Here is an 18851-nt window from a genome sequence, read left to right as displayed (position 1 = left end):
CAAAAGACAACTCAGAGTGTCAAATGACAATATGCCCTTGTTCGGGTTGCATTTTCGATTTTTTGATAACACCGAGTTTTGTCTGTTTTTCGATTTCTCATTTTTTCTTTGTACTAATTAATTAATTTTTATTTGATATTTCTAATTGTATTTATACTTCAATAGACATTTATTTAAGTCCTAAAAATATTTTGCAGGGTTCCCCGCGGTCCAGGGCTAGTCAACGGTCCACGCCGCGACTTTCCGGTGCGGTCACCCATCGCTAGGGTTCTCGGCTTGTTTAACTTGGTTACATTTCATTGCTATTATTTTTTCTTTGTTTTTCTTGTATTTTCTTTTTTTGTATTTTATTATTTTATGTCTCCTCATCCATGCCTAAGTGTAGTTCTAGACATTCTAGCTGTCTGAACAATACTGGTCACCGGAACAGTAGAACGCACAACCAAACATAGGGGTGTTATATTTATGCACAATTATGTTATTGGATCCTTGATTTAATATTCCAACAACCCAGATCTTGAAAAGGCTTGGAACAAAAAAAAAAATGAAGTAAAGGGTAAACTTACTACCAAATCAATTATAACTTTATTGTTCCCAATGAACTCGCTTTATATTAAAGTATATATTAATACTTGGTAAATTAATTAATGGTTAAAGGGCCATATATGTTTTAAAGAGATACATTATCAGTTATATTTAGCTTAATATGAATTAACTCAACTTCACATAAGGATTTAAATTAACATGTCGAGTTAAATTTTGAAGAGTTTAGACATTATTTATTAAATTTTCATTGAGCTTGATCTTAAATTTAAAGCTTAAACTCGACTCATTTAGACTTTGTTAAGCTTAAATTTTGCTCAAACTCAAAGCACATTTTAGTCATTTATTAAAATTATAACAACTCATATTTAGCTTGTTAATTAAGTTTATGAGCTTAGCTCAACTCATTTATCAAGCTCGTAACTTAAGCTCTAACTTGACTCATTAAGGTTAATTATTTAAATTACTTCTAAAGAATATTTTATTTTTATTAATTGTCATAATTTATTATATACCAATAAATTGTAATAATTAAATTAATATTTATAATGATATTTTTAATTAGATTATAATAACAATAAATTATATTTTATATATTTTTATAATTTAATTATATTTTTGATTTATAATTATATTTATCTTATAAATTTTAGTAATTATATTAATATATAAATTAATTTACTCACGAACTTATAAATGAAGTAATTCATAATAGTTGAAGCTAATTGTGTCAAAAAAAAATTAATTAATTACTTCATAAGTTGATTTATAAATTTAGAAATGAGTCATTTATGCATTTAAATATTAATAAAATTAATGTGAACTTTGTTACATGTAAGATTGTTATGCACCATAAAAACTAAATTTATTCATGGATTAAATTCATATGAATTCTTAATTTTCTGAGATACTTAAAATTATATATATTTTTTGAAATTTATTTATTTATTTATGAAATTGTTATTTTTTTTTTTTAAATAAGATGTTTCATCCAAAACTAATTAGAAGACGAAAAATAATTACCCACAGGACGTGGGCTAAGGTCTAGTTTTTGAAAGACGACTCTATTTCTGATGAAAAATAATCCCTTTTAACAAATCACCATTCCTCTTACGAACCCTAAATCCTTCAATTTCTGCCACTGCGCCACTTTGAAACCACCACCGCTATGGCCGCTCACCATTTCTGTTCCCCGTCACTGTCGAAGTCATTTCTTTTGCCAATTTGAATCCATCGTGTCGCTTTCGCTCACCATTGCCGTTCTCCCTAATTGTCGTCTTCGCTATTGTTCACCACTTCGAAGACATCTCCGTGGCTGTTGTAATTGAACTGAAGGAGACAAGGAGCCTTTCCTACATCGCCAGTACTGTTCTGTGAGGAGTGAGGGTGAGTTGAGCTTTCCAATTAAAACCTGAGATTTGTTTCTTGACTATTCTTTTAATTTTGTATGAATGCAGTGAAGATCATTGAAGCCTTAGATTATGATTCTTTGTTTGTTGTTTGAATATCAACTACAATCATGCTTTCTTTATTAGATTTTCTGATTAGCTTTTTGTTGCTTGGCGCTGCGTCATCCCATTTCCAGTAAGTCTTAACTCAATACTGTGGTTACTCACTCTCTAGTCATTGTTGTCGGCACCAATTTGGTATGTCGACTTTCACCTTGTGCTTGTCTAGTAGCAGAATCACTATCATAATATCATGTGATGCGTTTTGGTTCGTTTTATATGTACTGAATGTAGAGGAGATATGCCTCTGGTATTTATTTGTATTATTTATTTCTGTAGGGTATGATATATTTGATTTGATGAAGTTCGTGTTATAGTGCAAGTATAGTTTATCAGTGTTATGTATGTTAGTATAAATTTATTCATGATTTATTTGATTTCATTGTCTTGAAAACGCCCACAAATACTAGTTCTGATCAAGTACCCAAATCTTTTTCTTGCTCTTTTATTAGAAGTTCATAAAAGTAGAAAACAAACGGATTTGTGTGGGACAAACAGATTTGTGTTTCAGGTGGTGTGCAGGTAACAGGATTCATATTTGGAATGGACAGGGTAGCAGGTGTGAATCCTAATCAGGTTTTGATTCATGGTAATGGGTACGGTAAGTTTGATGTTAATGGGCTTGGGTGCAGAGTAATTTTTGGGGGGTAACCTCCTTGCTGGCATTCCTTTGACAGCTACACCTTTTGGGTATAAAGCTTGCTGCTTTTTCGCAAGAAGCACATAACAAGGCAGTGCTATTAGCATATATGAATTATGAAATACCCTTCATAGAAGCTCTGCTCTAATTTTTTTTTTTTAATGACAATATAACTTGATGTTCTATTGACTTCAAAAGTTTAAAACTAAGGCCTTCTGGATTTCTGACCATGTTTTTATATTGTTCAGATGGTTCAGCAAACAGCAGACTCAAAATTCAATGAGTATGGGCTTAGCAACACCGAAACCAGCTTATCTAGTTGTGATAAGCAATTTCCTGTTGCAGTAAAGAAGACAGCATTGAGAGATGTGCAGAATGAAAATAGAATTCCCAATTCTATTGGGAATTCTCCAATACCCATGGATAGAGGACAAACTATGGATGCAGTTAAAGTTTCTGGCATCAAGAGACCCTCGCCTAAAAGCCCAGTGAGCTCTCCACATCACCAATCTCCAAGTAGTAATGCTGCAAATGCTCATCTTGTCTATGTTCGTAGAAAATCTGAAGCAGAAACCGGCAAGAGTAGTATTTGCGATGGCAGAAGCATTAATGCTGATTGCACAAATTCAAGGCAACTTGACCTTGCAGAGGAGATCGTGCAACCAAAACCACATGTAAAGGAGCCAAAGGTTTCTGGTTTTCCGGCATTTGCACCTATGCCCGTGGCTTCCTTGACAAATTCCTCTGGAAAATCTTCAGTTCCTCTTCCTGTTGGCAGCCCTAACATGAGGTTCACCCCAGCAGAACCCAACCATAATCATATTGCTTCTGCTGTTTCTTTGTCAAAAAATTTTAATGGAATGAAAAACCTGCAATGGGAAGATCGGTATCATCAGTTGCAAATTCTACTGAAGAAATTAGATGAATCAGATCAGGAGGATTATGTGCAGAGTAAGTGCTTGAGTTACAAAAATGCAGCCAGGAGTGATCTATTTATCACTTTAATATTTGTTATGCACTGATTCATGTATCATTTTTATTTCTATTAGTGCTTCGTTCACTTTCCTCAGTTGAGCTTAGCAGGCATGCGGTTGAATTGGAGAAGAGGTCCATTCAACTTTCATTGGAAGAAGGTAACTTGAAATATCTGCTTTGTATCCCCCTTTTTTTTTCTTATAAGTTGCTATATATATATGAAAAGATATTATCAAATGCAACCTAAGCTGGCTATGGCAGAAATTTCAATATTCTTTTCTTTTAAGCAACTAATATTTGAAGCATGTGCATTGCACATGCATCTTGTGGTTTTTTTTAACTTGTAATTATTTTATTTATAGTAATATATAAATACTAAATAATAATTTATAACATACATCCTCCTAATTTAGATTTAAAATGCTTGTTCATGTTCTAGGCTTTTTCTCATTAAGGACTAAGAGGTGTTTGATTTCTAGCTAGTTTTTTTTTCTTTAATTTTTAGCTTTTTTTTTTCTTCCTTTATAATAGTTATACATCTAGCAATTATATTAGACAATTTTTTTTTTGGGGCAACATATACTATATTGTCATTATTAATTTAAGTCTAGATGATTAAAAAAAAAAAAAATTGAAACCTTTACTTACATTTTCACCGTACAGCCATACGACCGGCTATGTTATATGGTAGTGAGTGTTGGGCACTGAAAGAGTCGTATGCATCTAAGATAAGAGTTGCAGAGATGAGAATGTTAAGGTGGATGAGTGGCCATACTAGACTAGATAAAGTCCGTAATGAAAGTATTAGAGAAAAGGTAGGAGTGGTGCCAATTGAAGATAAGTTGAGAGAAGGGAGATTGAGGTGGTTTGGTCATGTGAAGCGTAGACATACGGAGGTTCCAATTAGACAAGTAGAGCACATTAGGTTAGAGGATAGAAAGAAAAAAAGGGGTAGACCTAAATTGACTTGGAGGAGAGTAGTACAACATGACTTAGAAGCATTACACATTTCTGAGGATTTAACCCAAAATCGTTCAGAGTGGAAAAAGCGAATCCATATAGCCGACTCCAAATTTTTGGGATAAAGGCTTAGTTGAGTTGAGTTGAGTTGAGTTGAGTTACTTACATTTTCAATTTTAGCCAAAACTTTTAATTTGATCATAAACTTTGACATTAGTTTAAACTTTAGCAATTAAGTCATTTGTATATAATATACTTTTCAATTGTTATTAATCCTACTATTAACTTAAATGCAATAGAAGAAAATAGTTATGATGGAACTAACCAATAATTATGTAAGAAATTAGTGTTATCAAGGCGAAAGGCGACGCTAAGGCGATAGGGGGCCTTATGGCCTTAGGCGAGAGGGGAGGCGAGGCGAGGCGAGGCGAGGCCTTTTTGAAGCAAGGCGCCATAGTCTAAATTACCTAAATTATATGTGTGTGTGTGTGTGTGTGTGTGTGTGTGTGTGTGCACTTCTAACATATTAACAAATTAAACAATAAATTAAATAACTAATTAACAAGAATGTCAAGTTAAAGTAATAAGAATAATAACAAATTAACAATACCTATAAAAGCTAAACAACTAATTAACAAGAATATCAAATTAAATTAACAAAAATAAGAACAAATTAACAAAGTGAAAGTAAACAAATTAACAACACCCATATAAATTAAACAACTAATCAATAAGAATATCAAGTTAAAGTAACAAGAATAATAACAAATTGATAAATTAACAAATTAAAAGTAAAAAAATTAACAAATTAACATTACCCATATAATTTGAACAACTAATTACCAACTAATTTAACAAATTAAAAACAAAATATTAAGAATAAAAAAAAGTAAACAAATTAACAATTAAAATAAAAAATTAAAAAAAAACTGAACAAAATAGAAAATTAACAAGACTACTGCATACCTAATACCCATACAGCAAAATTATATAAGAAGGAGAGGAAAAGGAAAAAAAAAAAGGTACACAAAACATACTGCAGCACAGAATAGGGAAGAAGAAGAATAATGCCCATACAGTAGCATTAGAGAAGGAGGAGAGGAAAAGGGAAAAAAAAAAGGTTTCCCAGGTGAATAATGCCCATACAATAGCATTAGAGAAGGAGGAGAGGAAAAGGAAAAAAAAAAAAGGTTTCCCAGGTCGTAGCAGCAACAAGGAATAGGGGAAGAAGAAGAAGAAGAAGAAGAAGAAAAAGACGAAGATGAAAGAGGGATCGAGAGAGAGAGAGAGAGAGAGAGAGAGAGAGAGACCTGAAAGTGCTGCTGAATGCCACAATTGAGACTTGAGAGTGCTGATCTTCCTTTCTTGTGAGGATTGAGGCAGGTGGCTTGGGGATTTTTTTTTTGTTTTGGCTTTAAATAATTAAAAAAAAATTGTCATTTCATTACAGAGGCGTTGACTCAAGGGGCCTCTCGCCTCTTTGCTTCGAGGCGCTCGCCTCATTGATGGGAACCCAGGCAGTGCTAGGCGAGGCGTGAGAGTGGCGCCTCACCTCGCCAGGGCGCCTCACCTCGCCAGGGCGCCTCGAGCGCCTTTAACAACACTATAAGAAATATAATTAATTCTTATAAATAACAAATATAATTATGTAATTTTTGTCTATTCAAATGTTTATCTTTTTTATTTGTATTTTTATATATTAATCTATCTATCTATTTATAGATATTATAGATAAATATATATTTTTTATGAATAAATTTTCATTTTATTAAGTAATTTTCCTTATATAGTTGGACGATTTAGATTTCTTTTATATCTTATTCATAAGTGATAGCTGCGTTTTTTTATTTTTACTTTTTGAAGAATCCAAGTCAATATGGACAACTCCAATTATAATTGTAGAAGATTAGTAGGCCCCTAAAGTTAAGATGGGTTGGGAAATTATAATATATATTGAATTCAATATGATCCATGAATTATATATACAAGAGATGGTAATAATCAATATTTAAAGTCTAATCCCAGCCAATTAAATTTGTCTCATATATGTCTTGCTTTAGTCTATTCAACTAAATTACTTGCATCTATGTCTCCAGCTCTGTAGTTTTCTCTTTTTCCCCTTTGAAGAATGCTGAAATCTATATAGTTTGAAGTGGTAATTACTAAGTCTAATCACAAGAGTAGACCGATCTGGTTACAAGATTTATAATAGGAATAAATTTTTAACATATTAATTATTTTAGTTAATATTTGTTTTATAAATAATATAAATACACACTTCTATATATGTTATAGTTGATATTCGTTCACAAGTTTGTACCCACTATCCGTACTTTATATATATCATACATTAAGCAATTCTGTCCGGTTCAGTTGAACAAATGAACTTGTCTATGTTTTTGTATTGTTCATTTTACCCTGGGCTTTTAAGATACTTGTTTTACCTAAGAATGATTTTTGCATTAGATTACGCAAGATGTATGAAGAGCATATAGGACAAATTTCTTTTCAGAATTTATATGCATTTGCAAGAATTTTTTTCCTTGCATAGAAAATAGATAGGATCCATTTAACAAGACCTAGCAAATAAAATAGTATATTTATGTCATATTTGCGGCTTCACTTATTAAGATATAAGGAAAGTTGTACCTATTGCATTGCCCATGGACCTGTTAATTTTTTAAGTGTGCTATTTTATTTTTGGCCTTATTTTTAGAACATAGGTGCTCTTCCTTTTATTGTATCCTTTTTTTGGTGGGAGAGCAATCGGAGCGGAAAGAGGGAGGGAAGGGAGAATAATTCTTGGCGAATGATACTAGTATTAATTTGAGGGTGTTATTTATAGCAGACAATGATGACACCATGGCTAATATACACATTACTACCACTGCAGTTGTACTAAAGCCTAGAGGTGGCAGATGGGTAGGTGTGGGTACTGTGTTGGATTATAAATGACCCATCCATCCATTTATAACCTATTTGGCATTTATATATCTCCATACCAATTTAACTCAACTAAACACACTCATTTTCTCAAAGTATGATAAATTGGTGATGGTGGTGGAGCACCATGATGTGGTTGTGGCTGTAGTGGCTGCTGGATATGGCAGTGGTGATGGTCTGCATTTTTACTCCTAAGAATATTTTTTGGGAACATATGGGTGTGTTTACTTGCGGAATATGCTAGTTTTCTGGAAAATTTTTCAAAGAAACTAGAAAATAGGTTTTGGTGCTAAGATGCAAAAGTTTTCCTAATGGAAAACATAAAACGAGTTTTCCTATTTTTCATAATTACAGCTGAGCATTGGAAAACAACCTTAGGGCATTTTCTATGATTTTTCTTTTATAATTGGGTGCTCTTTTCCATTCAGAAAACATATGTTTTCCAACTTTTTGACCATTTGGGATTCAAATCCCAGCACCAGCACTTGTGGTTAACATTCTTGTTAAGCGGTCTTGCATATCAAAACAATCTTGAACCATGTTTGATGGCTCCATGAAATTCTTGAGATTTTTGCATAAGAATAGTTAGTTGTACATGAATTCATAGGGCAAGGTGCATTGCCATTAAGGCTCAAAAGGGATCTTGGAGCTCGAGTGTGCAAGTCACAGATGTGTCCGAGAGATATCATACATAAAAGAAATACAACAGGACAATTAAATCTATATAAGAGTCTAACACAGTTAGATGCATCAATAACATAAACATTTAAAAATCTAGCACTAATGTTTTTAAATCCAAATGATATTAAAAATAAATAACTTTTTTTTAATAACATCTTAACCCATAATCCTATATTCCTACTAAGGGTTTGTTTGGTTTAATTGTTGAATATAACTGATAGCTGTTAGCCGATAGCTGTTACTATTAGCTGATAGCTGTTATTGTTAACTGTTAGCTGATAGCTGATAATTGATAGTTGATGATAGCTGTTTTATGTTAAGTGTTTGGTAAAATTATATTTAGCTGTTGATGTTGATATGTGAAATGATTAATAATGATATATATCATATAATTCATTTTATTATTTAAATAAATATAAAATTATAAATTTATTTCATTATATTATTTATTTTATTATTAAATTAAATATATGATTATTAAATTAATATATTATAGTATTTGAATAAATATATAATTATTAATCTATTATATTATATCATTTATTTTATTATTGAAATAAGAAAATAATTATTTTTAAAGATAATTAAATAATTTTAAAAATATCGATAAAATAATAAAATAATTATTATTGTTAATAGAAAAATTTATAATTAATTTTAAATTTTTAGATATAAATAAATATTTTATATTTTATGTTATTAATAAAAAATATTTTAACAAAGTTGAAATACGTTAGTTAAAATGTTAAAATTACAAATAAAAAAATAAAATTATTAATAATATTAATTTTCAAATTAAATAAAAAAGGATAATATGATCAAAATAAAAAATAAAATCAAATCAGCTAATTGATGAGAAACAGCTCTAAAAATAGAGCTGATACAAACTGCAGCTTATGGGTATCATATCATTTGCCCATGAATTATCAGCTCTATATTTTTAAGCTTGCCAAAAACTATAATTTGCCTGTTTAGGTGTCTATCAGTTATTAGATGCACCCAACAGGTAAATCAAACACTCCCTAAGTATCAATAATCCCTAAAGCAACTACCCATCAACAAGAGTAATATAGCCTTCTTCATCATGACCAAAAAAAGGAAAGAAAAGAAGAAGAAGAAGAAGATGTAGTCACGGTAATGTCTTTACTTACCCTAATTGTGGTGGTTTAAAATTTTGTTCTTTGCTAGGGGGACTGAGAGGTAATAGAGGTGGAATGGAGAAAAGGGGTCCTAGGCCATCATATTTGAATTGATTGGTGCAGCATAATAGATTGAAAAACTAAATAAATAAATAAAGAATGAATGGGCTTGAAAAAAGAAAACGAAAATTGAAGTAGAAAAGAGAAGACTGAACAAAAAATAATGGAGAGAATAGGTTTGGTTGTGTGTTTTAGGAAACCCCTAACAGTAGTAATTTCTTCTTCCATGTGTAGAAAGGTTGCTTGATTTAAATTGATATTGGCTTTTGTCCTTATTTTTATTGTTTTAATCTGATTGGATGTTCTTAATGCCATGGTAATGCATTTATACAAGGAAATTTGTACACAAAGTAAATAAAAATAAACCTAAGTAATAAATATTATGGAGGCATGCCTTATTGCGCATCTCATTAAGGTCATTTTCCTTACAATGATTGATTTTCCCTATGCCTTGCATTGTGCCATAGTGCACCTTCAACAGCTATACGAATTTATATGGTAAAGATTTATTTTAATGTTATCCTCTTTAATATTTGGACAAAATAGATATCATAGCTAAAAATGTCAATTTTGCCTAGCCCTGCTAGATACCCACCTTACCAGATTCACCACCTTTGTTCATATATTATATATTATGTTAATATTCATCATTAGATATAAATATATAACTAATATATTTGAAATTAACTTTAAAAGATAATTTTTATATATAGATTCTTATTGTTGTCTTCCTCTAATTTGTTTCAGCCCTTTTGTATCTCACATCTCAAAGGCATATGACTGTGCCTTGTGCTTGGTTCTAGGACCCCTATGTGCCTTCAGCAACTCAACGCAACTCAACCTTTATCCCAAAAATTTGGGGTCGGCTATATGGATTCGCTTTCTCCACTCTAAACGATTTTGGGTTAAATCCTCAGAAATGTGTAATGCTTTTAGGTCACGTTGTACTACTCTCCTCCAAGTCAATTTAGGTCTACCCATTTTTTTTTTTCTATCCTCTAATCTAATGTACTCTACTTGTTTAATGGGAGCCTCCGTATGTCTACGCTTAACATGACCAAACCACCTGAATCTCCCTTCTCTCAACTTATCCACAATTGGCACTACTCCTACCTTTTCTCTAATACTCTTATTACGGACTTTATCTAGTCTAGTATGGCCACTTATTCACTTTAACATTCTCATCTCTGCAACTCTTATCTTAGATGCATGCGACTCCTTCAGTGCTCAACACTCACTACCATATAACATGGCCGGTCGTATGGCTGTACGGTAAAATTTTCCTTTCAACTTATTGGGAATCTTGCGATCACATAAAACTCCCGTGGCACGTCTCCACTTCAATCATTCGGCTTTAATCTTATGACTAACATTCTTCTCACACCCTCCATCTACTTGAAGGACTGAGCCGAGATATTTAAAGTAATTACTTTGGGACAGTACCACTTCATCCAAACTAACTCTTTCCCTATCACCAATTTGGCCTTCACTGAACTTGCAATTCGTGTATTCTGTCTTCGTTCTACTTAGCTTAAAGCCCATTGACTCTAGAGTACTTCTCCAAAGCGCTAGCTTTCTATTAACTCCTTATCGCGTCTCATCTATCAGAACAATATCATCCGCAAACATCATGCACCAAGGAATACTATGTTGTACATGTTTCGTCAATTCATCTAAAACTAATGTAAAAAGGTAAGGGCTTATAGCTGATCCTTGGTATAATCCAACTGAGATTGGAAAATCTCTTGTGTCCCCTTTCACTGTGCGCACAATAGTAGTTGCTCTTTTATACATATTTTTCAACACTTGTATATATCTAATAGATACCCTCTTTTGTTCTAACACTTTCCATAAGACATCTCTTGGAACACTAGCATAAACCTTCTTCAAATCAATAAAAACCATGTGTAGATTTTTTTTCACATCTCTATATTTCTCCATCAAGCTTCTAATGAGAAAGATCGCTTCCATAGTTGAACGATCGGACATGAAGCCAAATTGATTAAGAGAGATAGAAGTATCATGACGTAGTCGATGCTCCACAACTCTCTCCCACAACTTCATAGTATGACTCATGAGTTTAATTTCCCTATAGTTTGAGTAACTCTGTATGTCTCCCTTATTTTTAAAAATAGATACTAAAATACTCCTTCTCCATTCATCTGACATTTTCTTTGAGTTTAGAATCTTATTAAATAATTTAGTTAACCATGTCACTCCCATATCTCCTAAACACTTCCACACTTCAATTGGTATTCCATCGGATTTACAGGCTTTACCCACTTTTATTCTCTTAAGTGCTTTCTTTACTTCTAAAGATCTAATCATTCTAGTATAATTCACATTCTGTTGTATTGTTCTATAGTCTATATTCACGCTGTTACTATTTTTACTATTATTAAAGAGATCATTAAAATAATTTCTCCATCTTTCTTTAATGTCCTCATCTTTCACTAACACTTTTCCTTCTTTATCCTTAATGCACCTAACTTGATTGAAATTTTGACATTTCCTTTCTCTCCTCCTTGCTAATATATAAATATCTTTCTCCCCTTCTTTAGTTTCAAGTTTCTCATATAACTTTTCAAAGACTTGCGCTCTTGCTTGACTAACTGCTTTTTTTGCCTCTTTCTTTGTTATCTTGTATTGTTCATATGCCTCATTATTATCACATTTAGGTAATTTCTTGTACTATTCTCTTTTTCTCTTCACAGCTTTTTGTACTTCCTCATTCCACCACCATCTGTCTTTTGAGAGTGGTCCATGTCCTTTAGACTCTCCAAGTTCTTTTCTAGTTACTTCTATAATCGTTGATGCCATCTATATTCACATATCATTGGCCTTTATATTCAGTTACCATGTTTCGGACTCAAGAAGCTTAATTTTGAACTTCACTTGCTTTACTCCTTTGAATTCCCACCACTTTGTTTGAGCTACATTATTTCTTCTGACCTTACTTGAATTGTTCTTAAACTTAACATCCAAGACCACTAACCGATATTGACTTGTTAAAGTCTCTCCTGGAATGACCTTGCAAGCCTTGCATAGAGCTCTATTTGTCTTCCTGGTTAAGAGGAAGTTGATTTGGTTTTTATGTTGCCCACTTTTGAAAGTAACTAATGTGACTCTCCTTTTATAAATTAGGTATTTGATAGTATTAGGTCGTATGTCATAGCAAAATCTAGGATGCTTTTTCCCTCATCATTTCGACTGCCAAAACCTAAACCTCCATGAATATTCTCATAACCTTGTCTATTACTTCCTACATGTCCATTCAAATCTCCACTAATGAAAACATTCTCTTCATTCGGTATGTTTTACATTAAATCATCCATATCTTCCCAAAACCTTTATTTACTCTTATTATCTAGTCCTATTTGTGGGGCATAAGCACTAACTACATTTATTGTTTTCTCCTTCTAGTACTAGCTTTACTAGTATAATTCTATCTCCTACTCTTTTCACAGCTATTACTGCGTCTTTCAATGTTCTGTCTATGATTATGCCTACTCCGTTCTTGTTTTTCTTCTTTCCGGCAAATCATAGTTTGTACCATGAATTACCCATTTCCTTGTTTTTCTCTCCTACCCATTTAGTCTCCTGAATGCAAGCAACATTCACCCTTCTCTTTTTCAAGGTATCCACAAGCTCCATTAATTGTCCTGTAAGTGATCCAACATTCTAAGTATCAACCCTGATCCTCCTCCTATCCTGTTCCTTCCTAATTGGTTTCATTCTATGATATCTTTTATTGTTTCTATGCCTATCTTGTATTCTGTTCCACTATCTGTTCTACTATCTGTCCTATGTGCCTTCAGCAAAGGTGGAAAAATTAAGTCCTCGTTTGTGGCTTATCATATAGTTTGAAATGGAAAAGAAGTGCATGAAATTATTATAGTACAACAAATCCTATTACCATTGACCTAATGCACAGGCCACGGTGTGAGATTAATAGGGGTGATATTACATAATATATTATGATGAGTTAAAAGATAAATGATCCTTAAAAGCCAATTAATATATCATTTTGAGCTCCGGACCACTGTCATGTCCTGTCTGGTTTAACAATGGGCATCTTTCTTTCTTTCTCAGTGGAAAAAGGAAAAAAAAAAAAGGATTCTTGCCTATAGGGGTTGTTGAACCCTTGATTTGTATAGGAGAATGTGTCTTTTCACCAGGCGAACTTACATTCTTAGCACTAAGGGTGTAAATAATTTATTTAGTTCCTTTAAACTTGAATTATTTAATTATTGTTTTATTTTTTAACATACATTTTTTTTCTATTTATTATTGTATAGAATTTAAATACATCAAACTTTATATTTCATTGATATAAAATTTACTATTATGAAAATTTTATTTTAAATGTTTTTTTATAAAAATACTATCATTCAAAAACTAAAATTCAAAATATAGATTTTAAATTATTTTTAATAAAAAAATTACATATTAACTAGCTTTATTTTAGCAATTCTTAATAAAATATATTAAACTATTAATTGAAATATTTATGATTATTTTTGAAGGGACCATTAATTTTATGATATCTAATTAATATTTATTTAATGTATAGTGGATAAACTCCAGTTCAACCATGGTTGAATTTTAAAACCATAGCTCTCTGTTTTCATTGGTTCAATGATTGGGTCGGATTTTAAAACCTTGTTTTCAAATGCTTGTCACGTGTAACTAGGGCTGAGTATTCGGTTCAAATCGAATCAAACTGAATCGACAAAACTGAATTATTATATTTTAGAAATCGAACCACTCCAAACTGTATAAAAAACCGAACCGAGCCGAACCGTCTTAATTCGGTTTCATTCGGTTCGAACTGATTGATTTTTGGATTTTGATTAGTTTTTTCATTTAGACTTAATTTTCAAGTTATTTGATTTTGACCTTGATTTGAACATAATAATTATTAATCAATGAAATGAAATAATTTTTATATATAAAATAATACATATAATATATAAATTTTCTATAAAAATAAAGTAATTTAAAAATCAATAAAATAATTTGATTCGGTTCGGTTCAGTTCAATTGATTTTTTTTTCTTCATAACCAAACCAAACTGAAATAACCAAAATTTTTAAAATTTAAAATCGAACTGAACCGAGTTACTTTAAAAGTCGAACCAAATTAGGGCAGTTCGGTTCAGTTTCTTTGGTTCAAACCGAATAGTGCTCATCCCTATGTGTAACTCAATATTGGCTTGTGGAGGCAATTTAATGCATGCATAACTTTTAGCACTGCATGTGATAGTGTTTTTGTGCTTTTCCAGAAATGTTTACGTGTGTGCGCATGAGAGAGAGAGAGAGAGAGAGAGAGAGAATCTTCAAGTAATGATATCTCCTAATTATCCTTGTTATGTACTCACTAGATTTATTTGTTGTTTCAAGCGTTTGCCAACTTCACCTTTTATGTTTGATTGCTGAGCAGACATTACAATTGGCATGACTGAAAAAGATATATGCGTTAATATATGTTCTAAAGTCGAGAATATCATAAAAATTAAAAAAAAAAGAGGGGCGCAATTATGAGGAATTGAAATCAAGAATTGAATTCATTATAGGATTTATTGTATCATTTTGAAAATTACATACAGGATGTTTATGCCGCCAGTCGGACTTAAACCGAGATGCTCTAGCACTGCTTCCTAAGAGCAGCGTGTCTTGGATTTTAGCTTGGCTGTTATAGGGGCGTTCTTTTAGTTTAGTATGACTTCTGCACAATTATCTGGGGCTTTCATGTTTCATATTTGGCAGCCATATCTTTTAAGAATAGCTAAAGAAGTTATAATAACCAGGTGGTTGGTTGCATTTTACAGGTTTAAAATTTGGTGGTTTAGATTTTGGTCGTAGGTCTGAGTTTCTGGATTTTATTATCTCTGCTTTCGTTTTCATGGGCTCAGTCTGGTTTGTTGGGAAAACCATTGGATTATTATTGTATACCCATCAGAGATGGTAGATGTAGGAGTTAAAATCTTGTATGGACAACATTGATATCTTTGTTGAAATAATGAAATTTGGTTCAGTTTAAAGAAAATAATAAGTAGATGACCTTTAGTAATTCTACTCTCTACATTTTGCTGCCTGCTATATTGTGTCTATTTGCTTGGCGCTATAGTCATCTTCAATATTTTGAGACAGCTTGAAGCTAATAGACGTCATGCTTCAATTCTTTCTCCGCTGTTAACAGCAAAAGAGGTGCAACGTGTTGGGGTTCTAAATGTACTGGGGAAGTCCATGAAGAACGTTAAAGCATCTGCAGCTTGTCAAAGCCAACTATAGAAGTTAAGAGTAATGTAACTGTCATAAGTTCCTTTGGCTGATAACGGAAATATGCCTCGAGGCACTTGTATCTTTCTTCCTTTAACCCTAACTGCAGTATTGGCTTCAGTTTAAATCCGCACAAGCTGTTGACAGTATTGATTTCCAGATATATTGTAATGAAGTGCTATAAATAGTAGTTTTCATTTCTTTCTTCCTATTTTGGTTTCTAGCAGGTTTCACTTGTAATTTGTAGTAATTTTTAACATTGTAATCATTTTGAAAACAATGTTTTTTTTCAAGGGGTTGATGGAAGGCAGCGGAGACGTAGCCACTCATGGGTTGGCCTCTCCGAGATTTTAAAAATTTTGAAGGGTGTAATGGTAATTTCACAAAAATTTTTATTGTTACCTGCTAAATTTTAATGGCACTAAAATCCTTGGAATTTTAAAATTTTTAAGGAGTAGTAATTTTTAAAAAATTAGTTTTTTTTTAAACTATTATTGACCAAATTTTAATGGCGCAGTGGCTTAATATTTTAAAAATTTTTAGTAGTTTATTAGTAATTTAAAAGAAAAAAAAACTTTAAATTATTTGTTGTTTCATTGAAGGAATGATATTACCAGTGAAATATAAATATTTTTGCTAAAAAAATTTCCAAACATAATTTTTTTATTAATTATATTTTATTATTTTACTTTTTCAATAAATTAACAAATATGTTTTGAAATTTAAATTATTGGGTAGTATTATCAAATTTTTTATATTTTTTTCATCAATTTGAAAAAGTTTAGTAACTTTCTATATATAATTTATTATTATTATTATTATTATTATTATTATTATTTTTAAAATTTCTCATTGATGTAATTTCATTATTCTTAGAAAATAAATTGGATAAGCTTTTTTAATTTAAAGCCATTAATATTTTTTAAGTTAGTTTAAAAATTTATAATATTAAGTATATATTATTTTTTTAAATTAACAATAGTTTTAATTAATTTTTAACAAATCAATTTTATCTAAATAAATTTTATTATCAATTTTTATTTATTATATATATATATATATATTATTTTTATAAACTATATATTTTAATTGAATCCCTTCTTAATAATAATAAAAAATTAGACCCCTAATTTAAATTCCAGCGCGCGTGTAGTAGCTGGGAAAAAAAAGGCAGATGTCTGAAAAAAAAAACAGATGAAATCTAGTGTGTGTGACTTGGACATAATAATAATAATAATAATAATAATAATAATAATAATAATAATAATAATAATAATAATATTTGTTTGTGACTTAGATATAATAATAATAATAATAATAATAATAATAATATTTAAAATTTTATTTTAATTTATTTTTTAATTATTAGTATAAAATATTTAAAAATTTCTTTTTGGAAATGATTAACTAAGTTTGAATCTGTTTTTAGCTTATAAATAAAAAAAAAATCTGCTTTTAATACTAGGAAGAAATATAAAGGGAGTGATTATACCCTTTTAACTATAACTACCACCGGTACAGTTGGTTTAATTACCAACCAAGGTTTGGGTGTGGATGTTTTCATTCAAGTGAAATCCAACTTGATCTCACCCTGCCATTTTCATTACTCATGCAAGAAGGAGGACCTTCGATAGTTTAAATAGTCAAAATTACTATCTAGTTTAGTACTTACGCTTATAAATTTCTCGTGCGAATGATACTCTATGTAACACCCCTATTTGCATAGCATGGTATATTTTACTATTTCAGTGATCGGTGTCGGTTCGGACAAGCAAGAGAATTAGAACCACATCTAAGACACCTAGTGAAGCTCTGAACACAAATAATTAATAATCGCCAAATAGTTAAGTATAAATAAGAAAAACAGAACACAAAAAGTTAAAATGAGCTGGGAGTCACAGCGATGGGTGACCTTCTCGGGAATGACTGCGAGATCAGTCTAAACTCAAATTTCGAATCGCAAAATATGACGCTGCGGTCCTTAGGACTATTGCGAACATAGTGGAACAGAGAAAATCACAAAAAAGAATTGTTAAGTAGGTTAAATAATTAGGTCAGGGATCCGGAATAAATATCGAATAATTTACAAACCGGATTGAACATGCGAGGGGCAATTTGATCAATTCACCCCTAGAGGTGACTCATGACCTAACTGTCCAATAAAATGTAAGAAATTAAAATTTTGAAATATAGATTTAAACTGAAGAAGTTATGGAAAAATAAAAGGAAAAGAAAAGAAAAGAAAAGAAAAGAAAAGAAAAGAAAATAACCCCTTTATGACATCACCATGACACCATAAATCTTTTAATTTTTAATTATAAAAATTTGGGATAATACTATATTAAGGGACCAATTAGAAAAAAAAAAAGAAATAAAAATACGTTCTTTCTTCTTCAACATGGACGACACTCTCTCTCCCTTTAACTCCCAATTCTCTCTCTTGAAACCTCCATGAAAGCTTATTACCAAGCTTTCGAACCTCAAATTTCACCATAAATCTTTTGGGAAAAATAGTATAAACTTCAAATTGAAGCTCAAGAGGAAGATTAGAAGGAGAAGAATTGAAGAAAATTGAGAGAAATTGAAGATAAAATTCTGTTCAACAAGTAAGTGCTTCTTTCGAATTTACTTTGAATAAATTGCATAGGAATGAACTTGAATAAGTAGGAATTGCATAGAAATCAACTTAAAATCAAACAAAAATAATTATTGAGGGACCAAACATGAAATTCGTCTAGCTAGGGTTAGGGTTGAAATGCATTAGTTTGAAATGTTTGAATAGTTATTTGAGGTGCATTAGGTGCAGAGATCATGAATGTGCACTTTGAATGCATTAAATTGAACTTTATATGTAGTTAGGGTTTGAGCATTTTGAAGAAATTAGAGAAAAATTTGAGAATTTGCCAAGTGATGTAGTTAACCTTATTTGAGTTGAGTAATGGTCAATTGTGACCATTTGTGGTGTGTATAAATTATTGGAACCAAGTTTCAATTTGGATTGGTGAAGGTCAATCTGCAGGCAGCTTGACCAAGGTCCCTTTTAGATATTAAAACTGAAAGTTTACTAACCCAATTGGTGTGAGGCCAATTGGGAATGAAACTAGACACAAAATGACACATT

General features: G+C 31.2%; 1 protein-coding gene across 3 annotated transcripts; it reads left to right on the top strand.

Moving 5' to 3' along the window:
- Positions 1–1545: 1545 nt before the first annotated feature.
- On the top strand, positions 1546–15941 carry LOC110640928 (uncharacterized). 3 transcript variants are annotated; one of them, XM_021792472.2, is made up of 5 exons: positions 1546–1929; positions 2079–2127; positions 2940–3642; positions 3741–3824; positions 15651–15941. In XM_021792472.2, the coding sequence occupies exons 3-5, from the start codon at positions 2940–2942 to the stop codon at positions 15740–15742; spliced, it is 879 nt and encodes a 292-aa protein (XP_021648164.2). In that variant the 5' UTR covers positions 1546–1929; positions 2079–2127; the 3' UTR covers positions 15743–15941. The 3 variants fall into 3 exon arrangements, with proteins under 3 accessions (XP_021648164.2, XP_058001871.1, XP_021648163.2); XM_058145888.1 differs by lacking the exons at positions 2079–2127; positions 15651–15941 and adding an exon at positions 15602–15621 and having other exon boundaries at positions 1547–1929; XM_021792471.2 differs by lacking the exon at positions 2079–2127 and having other exon boundaries at positions 1548–1929.
- The last annotated feature ends 2910 nt before the right edge of the window (positions 15942–18851 follow it).

Source organism: Hevea brasiliensis, chromosome 1 (assembly GCF_030052815.1).
Source record: "Hevea brasiliensis isolate MT/VB/25A 57/8 chromosome 1, ASM3005281v1, whole genome shotgun sequence".
NCBI classification, from domain to species: Eukaryota; Viridiplantae; Streptophyta; class Magnoliopsida; order Malpighiales; family Euphorbiaceae; genus Hevea; species Hevea brasiliensis.
This window is presented reverse-complemented; position numbering and strand designations above follow the sequence as displayed.

Coding starts and splice junctions, on each gene's coding strand:
- LOC110640928 (XM_021792472.2), top strand. CDS start 2,940: ATGGTTCAGCAAACAGCAGACTCAAAATTCAATGAGTATGGGCTTAGC. Junction 3,643..3,740: donor TCAGGAGGATTATGTGCAGA/GTAAGTGCTTGA, acceptor TATTTCTATTAG/TGCTTCGTTCACTTTCCTCA. Junction 3,825..15,650: donor TCAACTTTCATTGGAAGAAG/GTAACTTGAAAT, acceptor CGCTGTTAACAG/CAAAAGAGGTGCAACGTGTT.